The 23969-nt window shown below is 53.7% G+C and overlaps 1 protein-coding gene across 4 annotated transcripts in view; it reads right to left on the reverse strand.

Annotated features, from left to right (window-relative positions):
• Positions 1 to 23969, reverse strand: part of DUSP8 (dual specificity phosphatase 8) — a 47068-nt gene that overhangs the window by 16692 nt on the left and 6407 nt on the right. For all 4 annotated transcript variants that reach the window (XM_074543305.1, XM_074543306.1, XM_005486552.4 and 1 more), the window contains exons 2-3: positions 15723 to 16116; positions 8477 to 8615 (exon numbers count right to left, since the gene is read on the reverse strand). In XM_074543305.1, the coding sequence (XP_074399406.1) occupies positions 8477 to 8615; positions 15723 to 15953 (370 nt within the window). In that variant the 5' untranslated portion in view covers positions 15954 to 16116. The remainder of the gene's footprint in view (positions 1 to 8476; positions 8616 to 15722; positions 16117 to 23969) is intronic.

A 23969-nucleotide genomic window follows, 5' to 3' on the forward strand; every position in this document is an offset into this window, starting at 1 on the left:
GCGGTGGGAGGAAGCTCATGCCCACACCTCGTTTTAGCACCTGCCGGGGCGGTGTGCGATCAAACCCCCACAACGAAGGGGGGATGCAGCACCGCACTCCATCCCGGCTCCCTGCTGCTCCTCGTACCGTAAGGGCACCCCACGGCTGCACCCCCTCCGCACAGCGGCCCTTGGCAGGACCAACGTGCATCCCCTGGGCGAGGTTTAACTCTGAACCCCAGCACCAGGAAGGGCAATGCCATGATCTCAGATTCCCAAGAGGGAAACTGAGTCACAAAAGATTAAATAACTTGTCGGGGGCTCTTTGGTGCAGGGCAGAGCGGGGGAAGAGATAGCAGGTCCCTAATGACGAGCTCATCTTGTCCCTTAATGTCTCCACTGAGAGCATCACCCTGGAGGATGCTCATCCTGGAGTGGTCCCAAACAGCTGACGATGAATGGGTCCCAACAGCTGGCAGGAAAAGGGGCTGCTGGCACTGGGCTGCTCACACCTGTGCGTGGCCATGTCAGATGGAGTTATCTGCCTGGTCCCAGCAAAGCAGGACCATGCTCTGGAGGAGATGTACCCTCTGCCAAAGCCTCCTCACATGCAAAACTCCAGCAAGAAGGGACATGTGGGAATAGCCCTTCCTGGTCTCACTGGGGGTCTAGCCATCTCTAGGGGCCTCTGAAGCAGGTGGGGAGTGATGTATTTTCTTCTTTGCATTTGTTCTGCGGGAGAAAATTACTTGTCCCCCGCTTCCCACCCGCAGAACTGCTTAATACATCTCCACACAGCTCCTTACGAGTTTATTGCTCTGAGCCCAGGCCTCCAGAAAATCATTCAGGATTATAGTAAGCGGGGGAGAGAAGGGGGGGCATGTATTGTGCCTTTGAAAATCTGAAGCTTTATGGGCTGAAAAACCCCAGGCTGAGCCATATGTGAGTGACTTCAGTGTTTTTCCTTTGAATGACATCACATGAGATGAGGTCATTGGCATTAACTAAGTGCTGTCTCCTCCCCCCCACCCCGAGCGGAGCCAGCCTCCTAACGAGCCTTGTTGTTGTAACAAATATGGTTTGATTATTATCAGATGTGGGTCAGAGGTTGGATAAAATTCAAAGCGTGCTCCAACTAGGCTGGAAGAGAGAAGCAGCCTTCCCCCACAAGCCGTGCTCGGGAAGTGACGACCACAGCACGTCCCCAGGGGAATCTGTGGTCCCCCACATTTGCCACCACTGTCACTACAAGGGAGGGCGCATGATGCTGGTGGCCAGTGCCAACGCCTGCCAGGGATGGAGATCCCTCAGTGTCCCACTGCCACTGCCCCAGCAGAGCTCTGCCCGTGTTGGTGGGGGATCCAGTTGGGACATGCTCCAGTGGCTGTGGCTGGGGCACCTAGTCACTCTACCGGGGTCACTGGGCAGTGGCAGTGAGCAAGGGGGATGCGGCAGGAAGCATGTAGTGAATTAGGGGGTGCAATACTCAACCTGCCCCTGACCCAGCGATGCGTGAACAAAATTTGCCTTTTCTCACTGCCCCTCTGGTTGTCCATCTCCCTCCATCTCCAAGAGCCCTGGCCATAAGTTATTTTGGTAATGCCAGTGTCCTTCATGATATGTTTGGACTGAGACTTCAGTTCAGAGCTCCTGGGAGCACCAGGTGGGAAGCTGGGCAGGACACCACCAAGTAGAGCTCAATGCAGGAGGCTTACCAGTGTCCCACACCCCTCAATCCTCAGCAAAAGACAAGCAAGCACAGATAGCCGGCAGCCCCTTTCCTCCTCCAGTGTGAAGCCCAGCCACATGGAGATGCCCCCTGCAGCCACCATTCCCCAGGCAGCGTCCTCCTCTCTGCTCTCTCTCCATTTTCTACACCCTTCTGCCAAAACCAGTATAGGGGTTGGCACCTGGGGCATGGGGAAGCTGGCAAGCAGAGGGATAAAAGGCAACATCCATAGTGCAGAAATACATTCCATTTATCAGCTGCTGCACCTTGTCCCTTTTCCCCAGGTGCTCCTCCTGGCCAGGATGTCACCCATCCTGCCCCAAGCCCCTATTTATCAGACAAGAGGTGCATCATCCAAGGAGAGATGCCCAGCCTAGTCAGCCTCACTTCACTCTCATTGCCACAGCCTCACTTCACTCTCATTGCCACAGCACTCACTGGAAAAACATCTGCTGCAATGGGTTGCACAGATTCATGCAATCCTCCTGCAAGAGCAGGGAGCAGCATGAGTCCCTGTCCAGCACCTACACACCCTGTCAGGACAGTGCCTATAGCCCGGCACAAGCCCAGCTGGGCAGGGCCAGCGGTTCCTCTCTCCACCCAGCACTGGGACCTGGTAATAATTGCCAGTGACGACCTTTTGCAAGCAAGCAGCACAGGCCCAGGGACAAGGGGGAGGCGGATGAGGGGAGGCAGATTTCTCAAAAGGAAGGAAACTGTAACTGGGCAGTGGCCCCTGCCCATCAGGATCTCTTACTGGGGAAGTTGCCTTCCTCCCCTTGACCTTCCAGAAATGAGAAATGAAATTACACAGCAGTTTTCCAAGGCATAGCAATCAGAGGGCTGCTCTTCCCTACGCCCCTTCTCCTCTGTCCCACTCTGCCTTTGACCCTTTTGCTTGCCTTTTCTGGGTCCAATGGTTAAAAAACACGGCCAGAGGGGGAGGGGAAGCTCCTCAGGGTAATTATAGAATCGGGAAAACAAGTTGTCTGACGACAGCGTTGCTAAACAGGGAGGTTTAGAGCATAGGTCTGGAATACAATCAGCCCTGCACATACGTGACCTGGCTTAACCCCTCCCAGGGATGCAGGCACTGCTCCCACAGGGCCCAAAGCCTCCCAGGCATCTCCTGCTTGGGCTCAGCGTGAGAAGGGGCACCTTACTCCTCCTCTGTGCCTTGGACTGAGACTGGGGGCACTCCCCAGGGCACCCACCAGGGTGAGTGTCTGAAGCTGGATGCCAGCACCCACTGAAGAGGGGCTAGAGGGCAAGAACACACAGTCCTGCCCTGGCTAAAGTGCTCCCAGATGGCTTTGCTGTAGGAAAGGAAGCAACTCCTCCAGGGGTGTTTTGCATGAGAGAAAGGGAGGTTCAGAGAGTTACCTAAACCTCCAGGATTGTAAAAATCACAAACCCTGGTATTCCCATTAGATTTTTTAAAAAATGCCTTTCCCTATCAGTGTACTACCTCCAGTCCTCTGAACAGTGATAAGAAAAACATCACAACAGATAATCCCCATGCACCTCACCACCTACAGCCTGAAGAAAAGATGGATGGAAGCCCCTGCACAGCCCTTCTTACCCTTCTTCCATTCCTGACCATCATGTGGGCAATTTTACATGAAGAACAACCAGAATCCCCATTCACATTATTTACAAAGCTAGTTCTTCAAAACTCCCAAGTCTGGGAAAAGCAAGAAATTGAGAGTCCTGGGGGAGCTCTTTTTCCTGTCCCATCCCACTTCCATACCCTCCTTATTCATACCCACACTCCTGCCAGCTGAGCATCTGCTTCTTTGGGTTCATTACAGGATGCTGTGGGATGGAGATGGCCACAGGTGGACAGAGGTGCTTGCAGGAGGTTCAGAGACAGTAATCAGACTTGAAGGAAAATCTTGTAGGTACATCTGATGGATTCATGCCACAAAGTCCCCAAATGCTCTTAGACATTACAGACTGAGGGTACCTGAAATAGCCATAATGCTTGACCTCCAAGGGCACCTTGAGGCCCATGTACTGAGCAGAGGCTCTGCTGGAGTCAGGGGACAAAACCCACCAGCTTGTGCATTCTGCACATGCTGTGTCTCCAGCAGACACACTGAGAGCCCAAACTCAACAGGTGAAATTGTGATGCTGTGCAGAGTGGGTGATGAGGAACTGACCATCAAATCACCAGGTCCTGCCTCCCCACTCCCATCAGACAGCTTGTGACTGATAAACCCTGAGATTTGCTAACCTGGGTAGAGCACTGTGCTAGTGACACCCATAGGTTTGAGGGCTTGATTCCTGTATGGGTCATTCACTTAGAGTTGGACTTGATACTTGTGGGTCCCTTCCAACTCAGAATATTTTGTGATTCTGTGACCAGTGTGTGGGTTGTGGATCCACAATCCTGGTTGTGGATCTTGCTAAGCTTTTATCTTCAGGATATACCATGACAACCTTTGGATGCACAGGCTGTCATTCCAACCTCTGAGACCGGACTGAAGGCAAGCCCCCTCTGCTCTGCCCTGCCTCTGCCCTGCTTTCTTTCACACCTGCCTAGCTTGGCTTTTTTCATTCATCTTTTCATTCTCCAGCCCAATATATTTCAAGAGGAGCAGGCAGCAAGGGAATGTGTAGCTGGCATGTGGCTTCTCACCAACACGACACGAGAAAGCATTACGGAATTTTCAGCCAAGGATGAGCAAAGCCATGTTCAGTCACCCTGATGTTTAACCTCTTTTTAGTGCTGTCCCTATACAGAAAAAAGTGTTTTCTCTTTCCTTCCTTCATTTTTCCCCTTTTTAAAATTAAAATAATCTATCTCTGAGCCCTTGTGTCTAAAATAATTCCAGCCAGTGCTTCAGTGCTAAACCCACTCATGCCTGGGCAGCCCAAGTCAGCTCCTGCAATGGAAATCCCCTTTCCTTTCTCACTGCTTCTTTTTGCCTGCGGCAAAGTCACCTGCCTTTGGTAGATTCCCCAAAATCCCCAAAATCTCAGCCCCCACCCAGATGACGGCAGCCATGCAATTACAACTGTGTGCAGCCGTGCTGGAGGGCCATGGCACGGCCGGGCTGGAGAGCCTGGGTCACAGCCAGCCTGCTCGCTGAGGAGGATGGCGAGTGAAGGGCTGGGAGGGATTTGTCGCTGATGATATTGTTACATTCTTTCCGAATCCTGGGAGTAAACAGACGCTCCAAATTTAGAAAGAACAGGACTGGAAAATTTAAACATTCCTTGAAGAATTGGTACAAAAGCGGGGGGGGGGGGCGCTGAAGATGATCTCACAGGCGCTCCCGAGCCAGATGAAAAGCTCATGACTGGAGCTCAGAACGCAGCTGAGGGGCCTGTTTCAGGTCGGAGTGCGATATCGCAGAGGAAAAGCTCCCCCAGCACATGGAACTTAGCAGAAAGAGCCTCTGTCAGGCAAGGGGGGTCCCAAGTCCCCCTTGTGTGCCACTGCTGGCCACTCTGCCATCCTGGTTTTATCTCCAGCTGGCACACGGCTTCCAGCGTGGGAGAGAGGAGCCCGGTGCTCAGCAAAGGACCAGGAGTAGGGACAGGATGGGAGGCTGAGCATCACCTGGACCAGCATCCCAAGCCCTCAGCTGTCACTTTTAGTCACTGAATAGGAGCAGAAGAAAATCTCCACACTGCCTGCTGTAGTTGGACAAATGGAGAGGAGCTGGTGAAGCTCAGCACTCACCAGCTCAGCACCACACAGGGCTCTAGACAGGCTCCCATAGCAGAGCTGGCACATGGGAGCTGTCAGGAGCAATGGAGCCAGACTGCTGCTGCTGCTCCTGCTTCAGAAGCAGATAATGCCTCTTAATAAAACCCAAGCGGGTGATTACAAGATGGGAAGAATAAGGGGAGGAATTACAAAGGGGAAGAATAAGGGAGGAAAAATATAGCAAAATAAAAAAAAAAAAAGGAAAAAAAGGAAAAAAAACAGAAAAAAAAAAGCAAAAAAGCAAGGGTTTGTGCTGAAGTAAACAAAGGTTAAAGAACAGTCAGGCTCCTGCAGGAATAGCAGAGCTGGGCTGGGAGGGAGGGGGCATTACGTAATGCAGGAAAAATGTTGGCTCCATTCAGTTTTCCACCACTTCATGTGATGTCAGGAAAACCATATAAATCAACAGTCTTTCTGCTCCCACGGATGGAAGGCAGCAAGCAGCACTATTTATACTTACACAATTAAAAAAAAAAAAAAAAAGAAAAAAGACGAGAAGCTGATGATTTCCAAGACTGGGAATAATTGACTCAGATTCTTCCCTGCCAGCCACTGGAATCGCTGCTTCTGGGCTGTTAACCCTTGAGGAGTCCCTGGCACCAGCCCTGCCACCCCCAGCTCCCCTGTCCTCACCCATCAGCCTCCATCAGCTGCTTCAAGGGTCAGAAGGTTGCTGGCCTGGAGGTGAGCAGGAACAGCCAAGCCTGGTGTTTGCATGAGATGGGGACATGGAGGCACAGACCCCTGCATCTGCTGGGCTGAGAGAGCTGAGAGGGGCAGCACAGAGGGGCTCTGCAGGGCTGCCACACTGAACTGGGGACCCTCAGGATAGCTTCCCTGAGGTAATGGCACCCACTGAGGGACAGGCTGAAATGTTCCCAATTTTGGGATTGCCAACTCACTGGGTTCACAAAGCACCTCCAAGGAGAACTCAGGCACTTCTTCTGAGACACCAAATGGGCTGGGGCAGGACAAGGTGCTTGAGGCCAGAAGGGACAGACCAAGGGGTTAAACCTCACAAGGGCAAGGGTTCAGAATCAGGCCCACTCACACATCCTGCCCCAGCCCCCCAAGCACTCCAGAGCTGTCTCTACACCAGCCCACTGCTGCCCACAGCGCAGGCAGGAGGAGGCTGTGCCTGTCACCAAGCGTGCCCAGCCTCCCCTGGATGCTCTGCACAGCCATTCCAGTCATGGTTTCCATGTGAAACACGCCGCCATGACCCAGTGTTCCACATTTCAGCTCCAGCTTTTCCCCCTGCTGGTGGCCCATGTTCCACGTGAGGCTGAGGTCCTGCTGCGCTTTTCATTTGGGAGGCCTGAGCTTTGCTTGGTGCCTAGCACACCCACACTCCTGCTTGGGGCTCCTGCAGCCCAGGAGGATGGAGATGGCTGTCCTGATGATGGAGGAGGTGTGTGCCCAAGTGAGGGGCAGCAGGTTTCCTGGCAGGGGTTTGCTGGTGGCGTGCTGATGGCTGAGGGGGTGGCACGCTGCTGGAGAGTGCTGTGCATGCAGCTGGGGGGCACTGGCACTGTGAGGCTCCCCCAGGCCTTAAGGGAGGAAGAGGCTCTGGGGTTTTCAGGGACACCTCACACAGCCCTGGCCAGCTCCAGGAGGACTTGGTGTGGGGAGCAGGGGTTTGCAGCCAGCACCCAGCTCTGCTCCTCACCCAGCCCTGGGAAAGGGGGTGCCAGGGTGACACCACCAAGGCTATTTCCTGACCCATCCCCATGACTAAGCAGGTTCCTTCCCAGATGCAACTGAATCTACCACTTCCTTCTCCTGCCAAGCTGTGCCTTAGTTTATTCCACAGCGACCTTGGAACCGCAGGCACAGCTACTGAGGCAGGCCAGGGGCTGCCACAGCCAGCTCAGGGAGGCCTCCTCCAGCACTGGCCTCAGCAGAGCTCCTGCAACCCAGGCCACAATAATTAGCTTGAACATGATTTTGTGTAGTCCCTGCTTGGTTTGTTGGTAGAACCCAGGGCCAGGGGGTTTAATCCTGCTGTTTCTCTACTCTGTTCTCCCCCCTTTCACAATGCAGCTGCTCTAATTCAACAGCACTTACCCCTGCCTTGCATGGGCAGGGCTCCCTGAATGCCATTCGCCCATGCTACCTTCCCCCCACAATTACCCTTCCCCAGCATCTGTCACTCTGTGGGTGTGGCAGTTCCCTCCATCCCTGTGGTGTCCCAGGGTGAAGAGATTGGGACCCTCTGCCTCAGCCCCAAAGCAGTATCCAATGCCCACACATGAGGACAGGCTTGAGGGACAGAGGTGATTCCCATCTCTGTGCTTCTGAGCTCAGTGGGACTGCAGGGCTGCACAGGGCAGTGCCTGCCCACCCATCCATGGGCAGAAAGCTCAAAGGCAGGCAGCCATCAGGGCAGATGCCTGGCTGTCCCAGCTAAGGGGAATCAAAGACATCTTCAGCTCTCCCTCAGAGAGTTCCCTGCCTCTCTCTTCTCTTCTCTGTTGGGATGGAGCTTTTCATTCATCAGTCACCTGCCTCACTGCAGAAGGGCTGTAATTAGGGCAGCACGTGCCTCCTCCTGCCTGCACATTTGTGCCCAGAGAGCATCATGTCCAGCAGACCCTGACTCACTCAGGGATGACCCTCTGCCCCTGCCATCCTTCTCCTTTCCAGTACATCCATGGATTTCTTCTCCTGCCCTCCCTTTGACAGCAGCAAGAGGGAGCAGAGTGCCTGAACCGGGTCTGTTCCTTGGCACACTGACCAGGGATGAAGCAACACAGGGATGGGAGAACAAAGGGCAGCTTTTGGATGGCTGGATCCATGCCACCACAGCTCCTCTGTTCCCTCCTCTTTCATTCACCCTGGCTGGTGGTGAGATGGACAGTGCAAGGAACGAGGGCATGGGGACGACCCAGTGATGCCAGCGTGGGCTGAGCCTCCTCAGCCTGCATGCAGGGCTGCCTTCCCCCACCACAGCCACTGGTGGCAAGGGTGAGAGTCCTTGTGCACATGGACACACCTCCGTGACTCCAGGCTGATGCCCCCAGAGATGCAGTGGTACCCAGGGCTCCTACCTGTGAGGATGGAGACGCTGTGGAAGCAGCTGTCCAGCTTGCCCAGGAGGATGGAGAGGAAGCTGTCAGCAGCCAAGCCGGTGACGTCCCGCGTGCTCTGGTCGTAGACCACCACATCCTGGTGGTCCTCCGCCTCCACCTGCAGGAGAGTGGCAAAAAACAGGGCATCAGAGAAATTGGCTGAGCACTGAGGATTCCACAGCACTGTGGGAAGCAAAGTTGAATTTAGTGGTCACACAAGCAGGAAATTCCAGCTCCACACCATTTCCACAAGCTGGTTTTGACCACCAAATGGAGTGTCCAGCCAGGCTGGGACTCTGCTCCATGGCTGCAGGTAAATGTCAGTAGAGGTGCCCATTGCCACACTCACCAACTACGAGTGCTTTTGAGCATCCTACCCAAAAGAGGGTCACTCCTCCCCATCGGCCACCCTTAGCTTACTGTTACTTAACTGCATCCCAGAAATCACCACAACTTCTTCCACCACTTACTCCCCGGCCAACTTTTGCCCTCAGATACTCCTCCTCAGTTTGGTGTCACAGGGACAGGAACACAGGGATTTGGGAGTGGTTCTGCAGGCAGGGATGCTCCCAACACAGCCCTAGTGCTGTGGCTGGAGTCAGAGGGGGCTGGATCAACAGCTCCTCAGGGCTCAGCCTGGGGACACCTTTCCACTGCACATCTCCCCAAACCTGCAGATCACCCCTAAGGGCTGAAGGAAAGGGAAAATCTCTTATATTACTTAGTGGATGTTCCAGGTGATGTGCTTTCTTCCTTTTGTAATGTGTGCTGGGGCCTGCACACTGCAGGGATAAACTGGGAAGAGCAGAAGGAGCTCCTGGGCTGCTCTCATGTGATTTTACATACCACAAACTGCTCCTAGCTGCTCACCACTGCAGGGATAAACTGGGGCAGGGGAGATGGTGGGCTAACCTGCAGGCACGCCTGGTGATGACTGGATTGCAATGAGAGCACTCAAGGCACAGACAGATACTCCCACACCTACCTGAAGGTCCATGCATCAAAAGGAGATAAAAATCCTCACAGAGGCACAGCTCAGCTCATCTGCTGAAGAGCTGGGTGTAGGGCACACATCTGCCCTGAGAGCACCTGCCCTTCCAGCCAGAGGAGGAGAGGAGGGAGAGGCAGCAGCAAGCAGGGAAGGAGGGAATGTGAGCAAGCTGATCTCTCTCCAGCAGCTAGTGCTGGAGCTGCCCACTGGCCACCCTGTGCCAAGCCCTCTCCAAAATGTTTCTAGGAGACCACTTGAACAAGGTACCACTCATGGACACATGGACACCTGCCTCATTTTGTTGTCTCACTGCCAAGCCCTATCTCACCACCAGAGCAGATTCGCTCAGGGTTGCTGTTATTATTAATGCTGCTTTCCCACCCTGCTGCAGGTGCTTCCCTGCTCAGCAACGTGAGCACCATCCAAATGAAGCTGCAGGGAGCACTGGTTTAGCTGAGCTCATCAGATCTCTGCGCCGCAGCGGAAGGACAGCCCCGCAGCAGCAGGAATCCCCGTTGGGGCGCCACGCACAGCTGTGCTCCAGGAGGGGCTCACAGGACACACCTGTCCCCAGCCCGGCACAGGCACTGCAAGGCAAAACCGGCCCCACGGCTCAGCAGCATGACAGGAGGCATGAAAGGGCAGCATAAGAGGGAAAAGGACATGGGAATTCTAAAATAAGACACTGAAAAATGACTGGAGCCACCTGAGATAAGCCAGATGAGGATCTACTCCAGCATCTTTTCCTCAGCCAATCCTGACGCAGGACTTTTGTGGGAGGTCATCCAAGCACAGCTGGAGGGAAACACGCTGGCTGTCAAGCTGGTTCAGAACGGGGAACCTACCAGTCTTCAGCAGCTGCCTAGCCCTTCAAGGCTCCCTAGCATATCCCAAAGACCCAGCTCTCAGCCTGAAGTCCCATGCCAGCAAAAACATCTTTCCCCAAATGCACAGTGAGGCGGGAACCACTCTGCAGTGGGGCAGGGGCTCATCCCAGCTGCACAGTCCAGGCAGGAGAGATACCAGCTCTGGCTGAGCAGCATCATCCCACAATAGGATTTAGTGTTTCCTCCACACGGGCAGGCTTTGTTTGGGCCATTACTGCAGGGTTGCTGTGCGACGGCAGAGATGTGCAACACGGTTTGTCCGGTTTTCGGCTGTTTGGAGGGCCTGGAAGGGCCCGGAGTGGCCTTGGGGCAGCCCGCGTATCAAAGGACGAGAAGAGGCTTCAGTTCTTCTTTCGGTCTTTATGTTTATTAATTGTTTATCTAAAAGATTTTCTTTCGGCCCGACAGAGGTCTGCTCAGCAGCCAGCCATGAGCACACTGTCCTGCCCTCCGGACAGTCACCTATCTTTATACCCATAGTTACGTGTACAATATTTATCATTTTTCCCCAATACCTTTTATTCTTATTGCCCGGTGCACTTTTAGTAATGACCAATCCCAAAGTGCCACCATCACCAGAAGATGGAGGAGAAGAAGAAGAAGAAGAAGAAGGACAGGACACGCCCCAATTCCTCCATCTTACTTCTCTAAACCCCCCTGTACAGAAATCCTAAACCCTGTGTTTCACTCTCTAATTAACTTATCCCTTCTCCATTCACCCCGGTGAAATCCTCCTGTCCTCATACAGGTGTCGTCTCCTGTGTAGGATCAAAGTCCAGCCACCAGACACTTCTGGCAACATTCCAGGACTCCCGAGCCCCCCAAGGGTGGTCTCGGTGGCTCGGCACCTCAGTCCTGAGGTGCTGAGATCCCACAACGGTTTACATCTTATTAAAGTTATAAGGTTTCACTCAATGCAAATGCCAAACAAGTGCTAGCCTCTCATGGCCTGGCTGCAGAAAATAAATACCTGGCTTGCTGGGGTGAGGATACCTGCAGGAAAGTCCTGAGGAGCTCTCATGGAGCATACAAGGATGCACTGGCATCCCAGCTCCTCACCACAAAGGGAAATAAGACACGGATGTTTAATCAAGCACATAGGTCTCCCATTAATCTCATGCCCTCCTGAAACACCCCATCCCTGGCTTTAAACATAGTGAGGCTAAAAGCTAACTGGGCAGAGGAGGGTAAAGATGAAGAGATGCACCATACTAGATTCCTGCTTCTGCCAGGTGCTGGCACAGTGACATAGTTGAAAACAGGTATTCTTCTGAGAAGCAACACTTTCATGGGGACTGCTGTCACCCCAAAACTGCTGAAGTAATCCCAGGCATCACCTTCCAAACAGGGCCCCCACATCCATCTAGCAAGGGACAGGAAGGCCAAGATGAAGCAAGTCTTTTGGCTCCAGATAGATGTTGAGTGGAGCCTGCAAACCCATACACGCCTTTGAAAAGCTGCTGGCCCACTCCAGTGCTGGAGGTGCCCCAGAGCAGCTCCCCAAGAACAAACCTCCTCCCTACTAAAATCCTGGCTGGAGGGATATGAGCAGCCAGGACCAGCAGCTCCAACCAAACCCCAGCTGAGAGCATCGATTCACTGCCTTTGTGCCAAGCCCTGTGCCGCCCATCACTGTCCCCACTCTGGCTGGAGGTAACTCCCACATGGACACCAGTCCCCAGCACTGCGTGGTTAACACAGCTCGGGTCCCAACTCTGTCTCTCCCCAGCTGCCAAGCAGGGATAATGATGCTCTACAGGTGATCCAGGCTAAGATAAGAGTGAGCTATTATTATTATCCCAATTACTACTGACATCTCAGTCACGTATTGTTTCAAAACACAGTGAATCACCCCACTGAAACAACAGGGCTTCCATCAACATAAAGAGCAGCCAGGCACAAGGCTCAAAAATAAGCCCCAGCTTTCCCTCAAGCAAAACAGCTGCTTGCAGAGCCAAGCTCCTACTGCAAATAAATAAATATTCCTATCACCTGAAGAGACCCTTGTCTTGCCTCAAAGCATGGCTGTAGCTGCTCTGGAGATTGCTCCATTTCAGGAAGTGGTTGAGAGGTGGACTTTCCAGGGGGATCTTGAAGAAGTAAAATTTTCAACATTTCCCTAAAGAAATGCTAGTGAAAAACCCAAGCAGAAATTTCCCATAACCTCTGCTCTCCAAACAGCACTGGAGGAGCTGAATTATTCCAGTTGTTATAGGAATTTATTATTGTGAGAGTTTATTACTGTCAGCACTGGGAGAAGGGTTTAAAACCAACCAGAAGCAGTTATGTTGGTACCATTTCTGTGTGGAGGGAAATGACTGCAAGAGGAATTGCTGCTGCAGCTTTTCCCAGATTGGGCACCATGGGAAGATGGTCCACATGAGGGCTTGGGGAGCAGTGGCTATGGCAACTGCCACAATCGTGGGATCATAGGCATAATTCATTGAAAAAAAGAAAGGGATTTTAAATGTCTCTGCTTCTTCTTTCCTCCCAAATGGTCCTTTCCTCTCCTAGCTCCAAAAAAAAGCTGCTGTTACCCACAGCATCACTCCAAACTGCAGCCCACAGAAGCATTGCTGATGGTACCCTTCCTTAACTGCAGCATGGAAAAGGAGAGAGTAAGCACTGGGAAAAGCAAATTAGACAAATTCTCCCACCCACCCCTGCCAGCACGCAGGCAGGAGGAGCGGCGTTGGCGGCCAGGTGGGGTTTGCCCAAATGCTCTGCCCTGCATCAGCCCGTGTTGTTCCCCAGGAGGCGAACACCTCGCCTAGCATCGCTGGGATGGGATGAGCAGGTTCAGCTCTCTTTGCTGGCGATGAGGAGGAGTGGGACGAGGCTCGGGCTCGGGGCTGCCCTGTGGCTGCCCTGTGGCTGCCCGCGTCGCTGCCATCCGCCTGTGTCTCGGCAGCCCCGGGAGCAGGAAACAGGAGGAGGGCGGGAGGCCCGTCAGGAGGAATAATGGGGCCGGACAATCGCGCTACTGATGTCACCCTTCCTGCCATCTGCTCCCCAGGCCAGCCGTGCCCCCCGCCCCCAGCACCGAGGAGCCAGGGGCACAGCAGGGCTGGGGGATGTTGGCCAGCCGAGGCAGAGGAGGCAGGGAAATGACACCGGGTGTCAGAGGTGTAAATCAGTTTCAGCATCCCCTTCTGAGGATCTGTGCACCTCGCGGTAGCAGCTCACACTGATTTCTCGGGGTCCCAAAATACAGTCTGACTGAAATGGGAGGTGGGGAGAAGGAAAGGGGGCGAGAAGAGAGCTCATCACCCCAAAATGCAAACACACAAGTGCATGCACAGAAAGGCTTGGACAGCCCAAGGCACAGCCACCCCCCCCTGCTTTATGCCAGATGAGAATAGGGCAATGATCCCTCCCAGTATCCCACCCCAGCTTCCCAGGACAAGTGGCTTAACCTCTCAAGGGTGTCCTGAAGCTTAATTAATTCCTGAGCTGCATGTGTTGGGAGAGCCAGCAAGCCGTGGGCACGGCAGGGGCTGCGCAGAGCAGCAGCAGCAGTGGGGACATGCAGCCTCCTGCCCATGGATGTGCCAGGAGGCATTTCAGCCGCATCCAAAAGAAAAGCAGAAAGGAATTAAAGGGATGGCAACGCCTCTCTCCTCTTCTCCTAGCATCCCTGGTTACAATCACATCCCCAGCCAGTACGTGGACCATTATGCAATGATCCAGGAGCCGGGAGAAAACGATTCTTCTACGCTCCTTCTATGGGGACAGAGTAGGGAATGCCAGCAAGGACCAGCCGGCTCCTTTGGGAGCCCACTGCTCCACTGCAGCTGGCGAGCTGCAGGTTTGCAGGCGGATGGCATCAGCTGATGTTAACTCTTCCACGCTTCCCCCTTGCCTATCATCCTCCTCTTCTTCCTCCCCCCTGCGCATCGCTTGTTCTGCCGCGGCTGCCGCTCCACGTGACAGCGGCCACTGCAGAGGTGACCCTCGCAAGGAGGAGGGCGGCCGCCCCGCGCTCCTCGGAGCTTGCGAAAAACTGATTATTCTGCTTTATTCTCCAGGGGATTTAAGAGCAGCTAAAGCCGTTCAGGAATCAGTCTCCGCAATCCCCTCCGAATCGCCCAGCCCCGAGCATCCCCGCAGCAGATTGGCCCGAGGCCGCCCCCCCGCGCCGCCGGTCCCCTTGATCCCGCGGGCTGATGTCACCGCCAGCCAATGCGGACAGCGGTGCCTTCTCGGGGCGGCGGGCCGGGGGGGACACACGACGCAGATGGCTCCAGCTGGGCCCAGCATTTGATTAATCGCCTGAATTACCCTCGCTTTGCCATAAAATTACAAGGCGGCAGTGGGGGAACGGTGGGAGCGAACTGGCAGGGCTGTGATGGCAAAACACCCCTCGAATGGTGAGCCATCCTCGGGGTCGTCCCGTGGCCTCTGCGCGACCCACGGGCGCACCCCCCGGGCACCATCTCGGCACCCACGGGCACTGCCCTGAGGCACCATCTCGGCACCCATGGGCACAGCCCCCGGGCAGCATCTCGGCACCCACTGGTGCAGCCCTGGGGCACCATCTCGGCACCCATGGGCACAGCCCTGGGGCAGCTTCTCGGCACCCATGGGCACTGCCCTGGGGCAGCATCTCGGCACCCACGGGCACAGCCCCCGGGCAGCATCTCGGCACCCATGGGCACAGCCCTGGGGCAGCTTCTCGGCACCCACCAGCACAGCCCTAGGGCAGCATCTCGGCACCCATGGGCACTGCCCTGGGGCAGCATCTGGGCACCCATGGGCACAGCCCCCGGCAGCAGCTCAGGAGGGCACGACCCAGCCCCCGGCCCTGCAGGGACACCCGGCACTGCTCCGGCCGGCACTCCAGCCCAGCTCCGTGGCTCAGAGCCACCTCTATTATTTAACCAGGAGCGATAGAGAGAAGCCTGGGAGAGATAATATGCCATGACACCGGATAAGAGCTTCTGGCGTCACAGGGGAGGAGGATTACATGTCCCTGAATGGAGTTAGAGATGACAGAGGGGAGGGGAAGAGTTTTTAGCAGGGGATTAAGTTTACAGCTCCAGGAAGGCTTTGGGGGCTTGTTTGCTGTCATAAGACAAGTCCTAAAGCTGATATACCTGTTAGACTTGCTCGGGGAGGGCTCCTGAAGCAGGGAGCCACGTCAGTGGGGTGGGGGCAATGAACAGGTCCCCGAGGACAGCCCTGAGGCCAAATGAGCTCACACTTTAGCTCTCCAAAGGGTGTCAAAGAGATGCTGCAGATACCGTGGTCAAGGGATGGAGGGGAAGGATCCCTTAGGCCTGTCTGCATCCCACAAGAGAAGAGGGTGTGAGCACTCACCAGGAAAGGTGAGGGTCAGATCCCTTACCTTCATCTTGGAGGCAGGCTGGATGAGCTCCGTGATGGAGACCTTGTCCTGCTGCAGCCTTCTCTTGACAAGCTTGGAGCAGCAGATGTTGACGGAGCTGAGGACGTGCCAGGAGTTGTACTCCACGAAGGAGCGGCTGTCGATGACCAGGGTGCCCTCGGCTCCGTTCCTCAGGAGGCTGGCCAGCTTCTTGGGGTCCATCACCTTGCGTGGGAGCCTGTCCCCAGCCATAACGGGCCAGTCCCCTCTATGGCAAGTGGGGAGCAAGGGCTGGAAGGGCAGGGCACCCGTGTCCCCAGGGGGAATGAGCGAGGGCTGAGGGGTGGGCAGGGCAGCACCTGTCCTATTCTCCTCACGCTGCTAATACCCAGAGTGCCAACTCATTGTGCTGAACCTGGAGAGAGAAGAAAGGAGACAACAACCATCAGCTAAGCAGGATGATCTCTGGGTGTCTTCAGAAGGGTGCAACAAGCCACACTTTCGAGGTGTGTTCTCCCAGCCTGCTGGCATGTGCAGCTCTAGAGCAGCCCAAACCAGAGGTTTTCTCTTTGTATTTAATAGCCCTCAGCAGAACTTTCTTCCATAAATTTGTCTAATTGCTTTTTGAAGTCATGTCAGCTTTTAATTTAACAGCACAGTGGCCAGTGGCGGGGAGTAGAATGGCTTGCCAGTTACACTGAACAAGTCCTTCCCCTGGTTTGCTCCAAATCTGCTAACTGATGGCTCCTGCGGGTGAGCTTTACTGCTTCACCAGAAAACACCACATGTGCCTGTTCCCTAATCTTCTCCACAGCTTTTACCACATTTAGACCTAATTTAAGGAGCTTTTCAGGTCAAAGTATCTACAGAGCCACCAGTTACACAGACAGACACCTTTGGCCATGCTGGCCAGCCCTGATGTGCCATGTTTGAGAGCCAGGCACACCAGGGACCTGCACAGGGCAAGATGTCACCTCCTTTCCCTGTTTCCAGTCCAACAGCTCCTCACACTCAATTTGCTTTTTCTGACCTCTGCCAAGCCCAGAGCTAATGGTTTCACAGAAGCAGCTTAGCTCAGCTCTAAGGTTCTGCTGTTGCATGGTAAAAGCTAGTTCGGGGCCCATCACACATACCACCAAATCAGGTTTGCTCACTCATGCTCATCACTTCACACTGGATTTCACCTGCCTGTTTATCAGAGCCTGCTCACAGGTATTTCTGCCAGCTTGCCTCCTGGCAAGTCAAGAGAAGATAAGAAATCAAGGTGGCCTTTACTCCTGTCTTCAAGAAAGAGGTCAGGCATCAAGGCAGAGGTGCTGGGAAGCTGTACTTGGACTGAGATGGCCCCAGAGAGCTCTCTGCTTCTCAGCACCTAACTTGCACAGAATTGGAAAGGGGCTTCACACACAGGAGTGCCTGGCATACAAATACCCTGTGTCCCCAACTCAGGAGCTGAGGGGGGTCAGCTTGGTGCTCTCTGAGGTGAAGAACAAGATTCCTCCATGTCCAGCCCACGAGGTCTGCAAGGACAGCAGGCAGGCTGGGGAGCATTCAGCTCAGGGTGTCCTCTTAAGTTTTAATGGAACACGTCACTGCAAGGATGTTTTAATGGCATTAGGTTTTAAAGCCACTGCAGTCATTCAGAAAATAAGCCTGGGCTACTACCCGGCTCCTCCTGTTCTTGCCAGATAGTGTTTTAGAGAGAAGCCACAAGCTGCTCCATGGAAGCTTTAATGCATCTGACTTAGGAGGCCTATGAATAACGTGCCTGGAAAGGCCAGCGTAAAGATTTTCATTGACCTCTCCACAATCAGGATTTGGTCCACAGACCAGAGGAGGCTTACGAGTCACTCTGATCCGAGCAAGCCAGCAGGTCCCATTGAGCTCTTACACCTGCAGGCACCTACTGCAATGGCAGCTCAGGATACAGAAAAGATGCTTGAGTCAGACACACTACTGGGTGACATGACAGGGACCTCATCACCAGCCACCAAACCTGGAGACACTGCCAGCTTGTAGGAAAAGAATGGAAAGCCACAGAAAGTGAGGATGGGGGTTCCAGCATTGCTCTGGCTCGTGACTCCAGCACTAACAGCCCAAACTTCCCTGGGCTACCAGACCTGCCTCCCAAAGCAGGGGTAGGTGTCCCAGGCTTCAGTCCCAGGATGCAAGCTCCCAGCAGGAGGCCACATTAGGATGTGCAGTACTTTTCTGCCCTTGTATCACACCCCTGCTGCCTCTGCCAACGTGTTAATACAAATTACAGGAGGGAAAAAAATCCCCTAGAAGCTGAGCTAGTGACAGCCCCTCCTGGCACAAAGCATTTTGGCAGCCCGGTGGCACTCTGGCACACTGTGCCTGGCCCCACGGAGCGTCCCGCAGCTCCTGGCCACAATTCCAATTAGCGCAGCCCCCTCGGCGGGCACCGGGCGGTCCCGCCGCCGCAGGAACCCCGCTCCCCCCTGCTCTCCTCAGGGGGCTTAAAAATTGAAACAGTTCTAATTAGGGGGTCTGAGGGGGAGCGAGGCCGGCTCCTGCTGCGATATGACACACCTCATTACGTCGCTACCGCCTTGCCAGAAGCCCCCCTGCTGTCCCTTGGCTATAGAGCCAGGGCACTCAGAAAGGATGCAAATTAGCCAGCTTTTCCCCTTAGTCTTCCTTTCACACCCCACTCCCCAAATCGCTTTCTGCCTCCCTTACCCATCAGGACACCAGGCTGTGAATGTTTTTTGGCTCTTCCAATTACATTGAAGAAAGAAAAAGGGAATAGAAAGAGCTGACAGACAAAAAAACCCTGGAATAATACAGTGGCAGAGGGATGAGTGAAGCGGGAGGAAGGAGTGATCCAACACTGCAGAGCCCCTCCAGATATAACATGGTATCCAACCTCCAGATAGCGAGCAAGGGGTAAAGTTTCAGGGTGTCAAACACAGAAGGTTTGACAGGTGATGAACTTACGACTCTTAAGAGAAACCAAGGCACAAGAGGCCTTCTCAAAGTCTGGCAGATGACCGGAAGCTTGGGTGGAAGAGATTGGAGAAGACAAAGGAGGTTTCCCAAGTCAGCTAATAACCCCCTTCGTGCAGAACAACCAGATAAACCTCTGCAGGCACATGTGACATGTCAAACAGGTCCCACTCCCAGCTCCACCCAAAAGATGTGGGGGAAGGCAGGGCAAGGTTGGTCCATTCTGCCCCTTTTTCCTTTACAGGGGATGGAGTTGGCCAGCTCAGTGTGGTCATGGGGAGCTGTAACCTTGGCATCAGAACCAAGACATGAGGACCTCTCTGTGAAGGTTCAGCCAGGTCAAATGCAGAGAAGCAACTTCCCTGACAGCACCTTCAGAGCACCTTGCAGGCTGTGTATGAGATGGTCTCTGAGAAGAACCAGCTGTAATGTCCTCATACCTGGGAAGACCAGAGAAGGAGGGAGAATGTCTTTCTGCATTGCTCAGATGGGTCAGAAGTAGAATTGAGAGAAGAGGCTTAGCCGTGGAGCACTGCTAAAGTAAGAGATCTTCTCACCCTGGTGAGAGGAGACCAGGGGAAAAGGTTAACCTGGAACCTAAATTAGGGTTTCAGAAACATAGCTGTGTTCCTCTCTTATCAGTTTATTAAAGCCATCTTAATCTTCTTGAGTGTTCCTGAAGAACATTATCATAATCCTTTAATCCCACCTCTCCCTGGAGTGCCTGTAATGAGGAGATGGGCACATGGCTTAGCTGAATGGGGACAGCCAGCAGGAGAGGCCACACTTCGGCTGAGGGCAGAAAGATGGGCAGAGATTAGCAGAGGGCTGGGCCAACTCAATGGGACTCTGTCCCTGGTGTCACCTCCACAGATGCGTGTGTAGGTGAGGGGAGCTGGCCACACGAGTCACAAGCATGGCAGAGGTGCACACAGCATGCCAGTGTTCAGCCTGGCTGTGACCTTCTTCTGGGCAGGCCAGGCAAGAGAGCAAGAAAATCCAGGATACAGCCTGAGTCTGTCCATGTGGCATGAGAGACTGCAGAACTCATCCCTGTGCTGGCCCAACCCAGATGGAGGCCACTTCCCTAACTGCTCATCTTGCACAAGGCCCCAGCTGAGAGATGTGGTATGGGAAAGGCGCAGATCTGGTTCCTCTTTTACTGGAGACATCAGCTGGAAGGGCAGCAGGTCTCTACAGCAACCCCAAACCTCCCTAACCAGCATGTCCGCTCCTAGCACCAAGCCAGTGCTGTGTCCTGGAGAGCTCCACCCTCCACAGGCAGCCCCACCGAGGAGATGCTCCCCCCACGGCCACAGGAAGCCAGCCTTGCTGCAGGAACACATTCCCATCGTGCCTGTGGGACTGCAGCCACAGCAAATTCCATGTGATGCTCATCCCAGGAGCACACTCTTCTGATGGTGTCTCCACCTTGAGTTTACCAAGGGATAAGAGCACCACAGGCAAACATTTGTTTATTTGTCCCCAGTAATCTGAAAGCAGCCACTCCTGAAAAACTGCCACCTCCACCAGGGACTCAGTGGCACTGACCTATGTGATTTGGCTTTTCCTCTTGCAGCCCTGGGGGCTGGGGGAAATATCTGTGCCTTGTGAGCCTGGCCAGGGCTCCTCCATCCATCCATCCATCCATCCATCCATCCATCCATCCATCCATCCATCCATCCAGGTCAGCCCTGCACCAGCCTCAGGCTCACTGCTGGGATGCTGGCAGGACCCCACCGGATCCCAGCTCTCCAGACACTTCCTAAGATGCAAACCACGGTGCTTTTTCCAAGCCCCACACCCTTTTTCCGTCCTCATCCCTTCATTTCTTTCAAGTGCTTCAGCATTTAGCAAGCTCCCCTCGGCTGGCTCACACTGTTTGAGGGATTCCTAAATCACAGGACCATTACTAATTATTATTATTATTTTGCAACAGCAATCAGGGACGCGGGGCTCATTAACAAGTTAGCACCTCTGGTTTCCCTGGAAACCCGCAGCTGCCAGGCAACGGCAGCTCCGGCCCGAGGCGATGCCACTGCAGCGCCCTCAGCTCATTCCCAGAAAGATGCTCGGGTCCTGCACGGGCTGATGAACCCAGCCTCGCCAATGGGATGGGGTTAGGGAACTCCAGGATGTGTCCCCTACTCCACCCCATCTGCTGGGAACCTCAGCCCTTCTTCCCGATCCTGTTCTGCCACTCACAGCATCACAAACTGCGCAGCGGCTCCTCCCTCCCGGCGAGCCATGCAGGCTTTCTCCAAGGGCGAGGAATTTGGAGCATAATGATTCCCCAGAGTAACAGCGGGACAAAGCTGTCAGGTGCCTGCAGCAGCCGTTTTGGAGGTGATGTAACTGATGACGATTTCTCAGCAGTTACTCAAGGTCCCTTTAAGAGGCAGCACAAAAGATTTCTCTGCTTGACTATGGAAAAATGGAGTGGTGTGGTTTTTTTTTTTCCTTTGCTCTTTAAAAGGAGGCTGGGAAACACCACTAACCACATCCACTAACTCAGACACAGAATCTGCTTGTCCACCTTTTCCTGGTGAATCTCAAGGATGGGGAGGAACGACATCTCCCAAGCCCCACAGTATGAGGATGTAGGGGAGATGGGCAATGACTTTCCTGGTGCCAGTTAAGCCAAGGTGAGATCCTCTGCTCTTTCCTAACCCCTGCCACCCACATGTCAGACACAGGACTCCCCCACAGCCTCATCCACACTGATCTTACAGCCCCATCTTGGATCCCTGCTCACCCCAGGCACATTCCTCCTGGGACAAGAGCTCCTGCGCATGCCTCTCCATGCAGAGAGCACTTCAGGAAGGAGGGAAAGGGCAGCATTCTCTTTTTCCCACAGCATATCACCCGGAGGCAGCCACTGCACTTTTGCCAGCATTTCAAGCTCGCTGATCTCATGATTTCTTTAATTTTTTCTCCTCCGTTCTACACTGCAGTCTCCTTTCAATTCCTGTAGGCTGGAAGCAGCATGCCAGGGAGCCCTGCAAGGAGCTGCATGCAGCCAAACAGCACCCACTCGCCTCCCTGCATCTCCCACTGCTCTCCCACCTGCACCCTGCACCCACAAGGTGTTTTCCACCAGAGGACGTGGCTGAAGGGCCAGGATGTCCTTCAGCAAAGTGCCAGATGGTGCAGTCACACCGGACAAGGGACGTGGCGTGGAGCCACGTGGCAGTGCCAGTGTGGGGGTGCTCAGCCTTGGGTACATGGCCGGTGGCATGGGACAGCTCAGGGAGAAAAGGAAAGGGGACAGGCTGTTCCTAGCTGCCAGGGAGTCTTTCCCATGCACCCTCAGCCCACAAGGCAGACTGGCTCTCCTGGCTGCAGTTAAGACAAGCAAAGGGGTCCTTCATCCTCTCTCACCACATGATGTTGTGCCAGCAGCTTTGGATGGGTTATGACTGCAAATGTAATTGCCTCCCAGCCTGTTTCCACCAAAAAATTGAAGTTAAGGATTTATAGACTGGCAACTCCTAGAAAAATTTCTGACTGCAGTCATGGTAGTCAATCTGGAGATCCAGTCAGGAAAAGCCAACGGGGACAGCAGGGAAAGGAATTTGGCTGGAGTCTAGATGACCAGGGCAGTATCTCCTCCTCTTAGACTTGTGCTTTTAACCTGATTTATATGGTTTTCCCCCTTAGTATAAACACAAGCTTTCATTTGAAAGCCTACAAAAGTCAAGACCAAAGGTTATCCATCCACCAGCCAGCCATTTCATCACCACCTTTGCCCACGCTGAGGATACTGCTCCCTAGCACACTGCTTTCTAATATCAAAGCTATCTCATTTCCAGTCTCATCCTGCCAAGCTGAGAGCTGGCCACATTCTCAGACCTAAAAGCACCTTCTGCTTTGAGCAGCTTGGCACACATCACTGAGGACATGTCATGGTGGAGAAGAGAAACCTAGTCCTGCTGATCTTCAAGGGCCCTTGCTGCCCACTGCCTGGTATCCCATCATGTGCTGCATGACCCCTGAGCCCAGCAGGTTCATCCTGGGGATAAGGTGCTTCCTTGCCTTTTTACAACAAGAGCAGACAGAGGCAGCCAGAAAGGTATGCAGTGAGATAGTTCTGCAGGGCTGGTCTGCCTCTCTCATCCCAAGGCAATAAACACCATAAACACCTGCTGGGTGCATGTGCAGTTTTCTCCTGGAGAAAGGGTCTCCAGGACCTGGGTCCTATTGTCCCACAACACCTACACACCAAGTGAAAGAAAGCACAGGATTAAGCTGTAGCTCTCCAAAGCTGCAGATAAATATAGCATTTCACTTCTTAAGCACAATCCCCAGTGACAGGGACTTGTCCATCTCAGCAGAGTGCTGGGGACAGTCACAGGTGAGGCCAAAGCGAGCACCCAGCACACACAGGGGCAGTCACTGCCCTGTGCAGTGACTAATTACAGTGGCTAATGTCTCTGCAGTATCACTGGGCCGCCATATTCAAATGACAAATAGGAGCCCTGCCTCCCTGAAGAACAATGATGTTCTTTTCTGTCAGGCTGTCTGCAGTTTCTGGTGATACCAGTGCAAACTGAGGTGCAGATCCCAGCACAGGTTTGCAGCCAGAAAAAGCCAATGCCCACAGTTATGCCTCCCTATTCCCACAAAACTGTGAATCTCCCTACAAGATCCAGAATTCAATGCAGTTGCAAGGGGCTATGTTGGTTTTCCAAGGGATGAGACATTCCCCAGGCCAGCAAATACATTCCACAAGAGTTTTCTGACCTTCATGGCTTCATGGCTTGCTGAATTCTCTATATGCATACAATAGCCAAATTGCTCACGGCTTTGGGATGAATTAGCACGTGCCAGCTCAGGTTCTACTTTCTACCACAGCCCTAACAAGGAGGCACCAGCTCTTGAGTTTGGAGGATAACCTTTCTCTAATAAAAAACACACAAGACAGGCAAAGCCCAAGATAATGCTCCTGCCCTGCTCTTCTCCTTTTCCCTTGGGGGCCATGATTCATCACCAGCTGGTTTTGTTCTTAATCTGAGGTGACACAGGGGTGAAACAAAGTGATTTGCAGGTCTTCCTCCATCCTCACCACCGTGCTGAGCCACGGCTTGCTGGTCAGATGCCACAGCTCTTCATGTATGAAATAAATCCTGCAGCCTGGCCTCCTGACTGAGAGCAGGGTATTGCAGCACTTTGTAACATGGGTCTTCTCTCTGCATTCATACTATCACTGCCGCTGTGGGTGGCAAACTACATGGACTCATTTGCTGGAGGAAACAGGCAGCAATATTCCCCTCACCAACTCCAGGCAGGTGTTAAGCA

This window comes from Zonotrichia albicollis, chromosome 6, assembly GCF_047830755.1.
Source record: "Zonotrichia albicollis isolate bZonAlb1 chromosome 6, bZonAlb1.hap1, whole genome shotgun sequence".
Classification (NCBI taxonomy): Eukaryota; Metazoa; Chordata; class Aves; order Passeriformes; family Passerellidae; genus Zonotrichia; species Zonotrichia albicollis.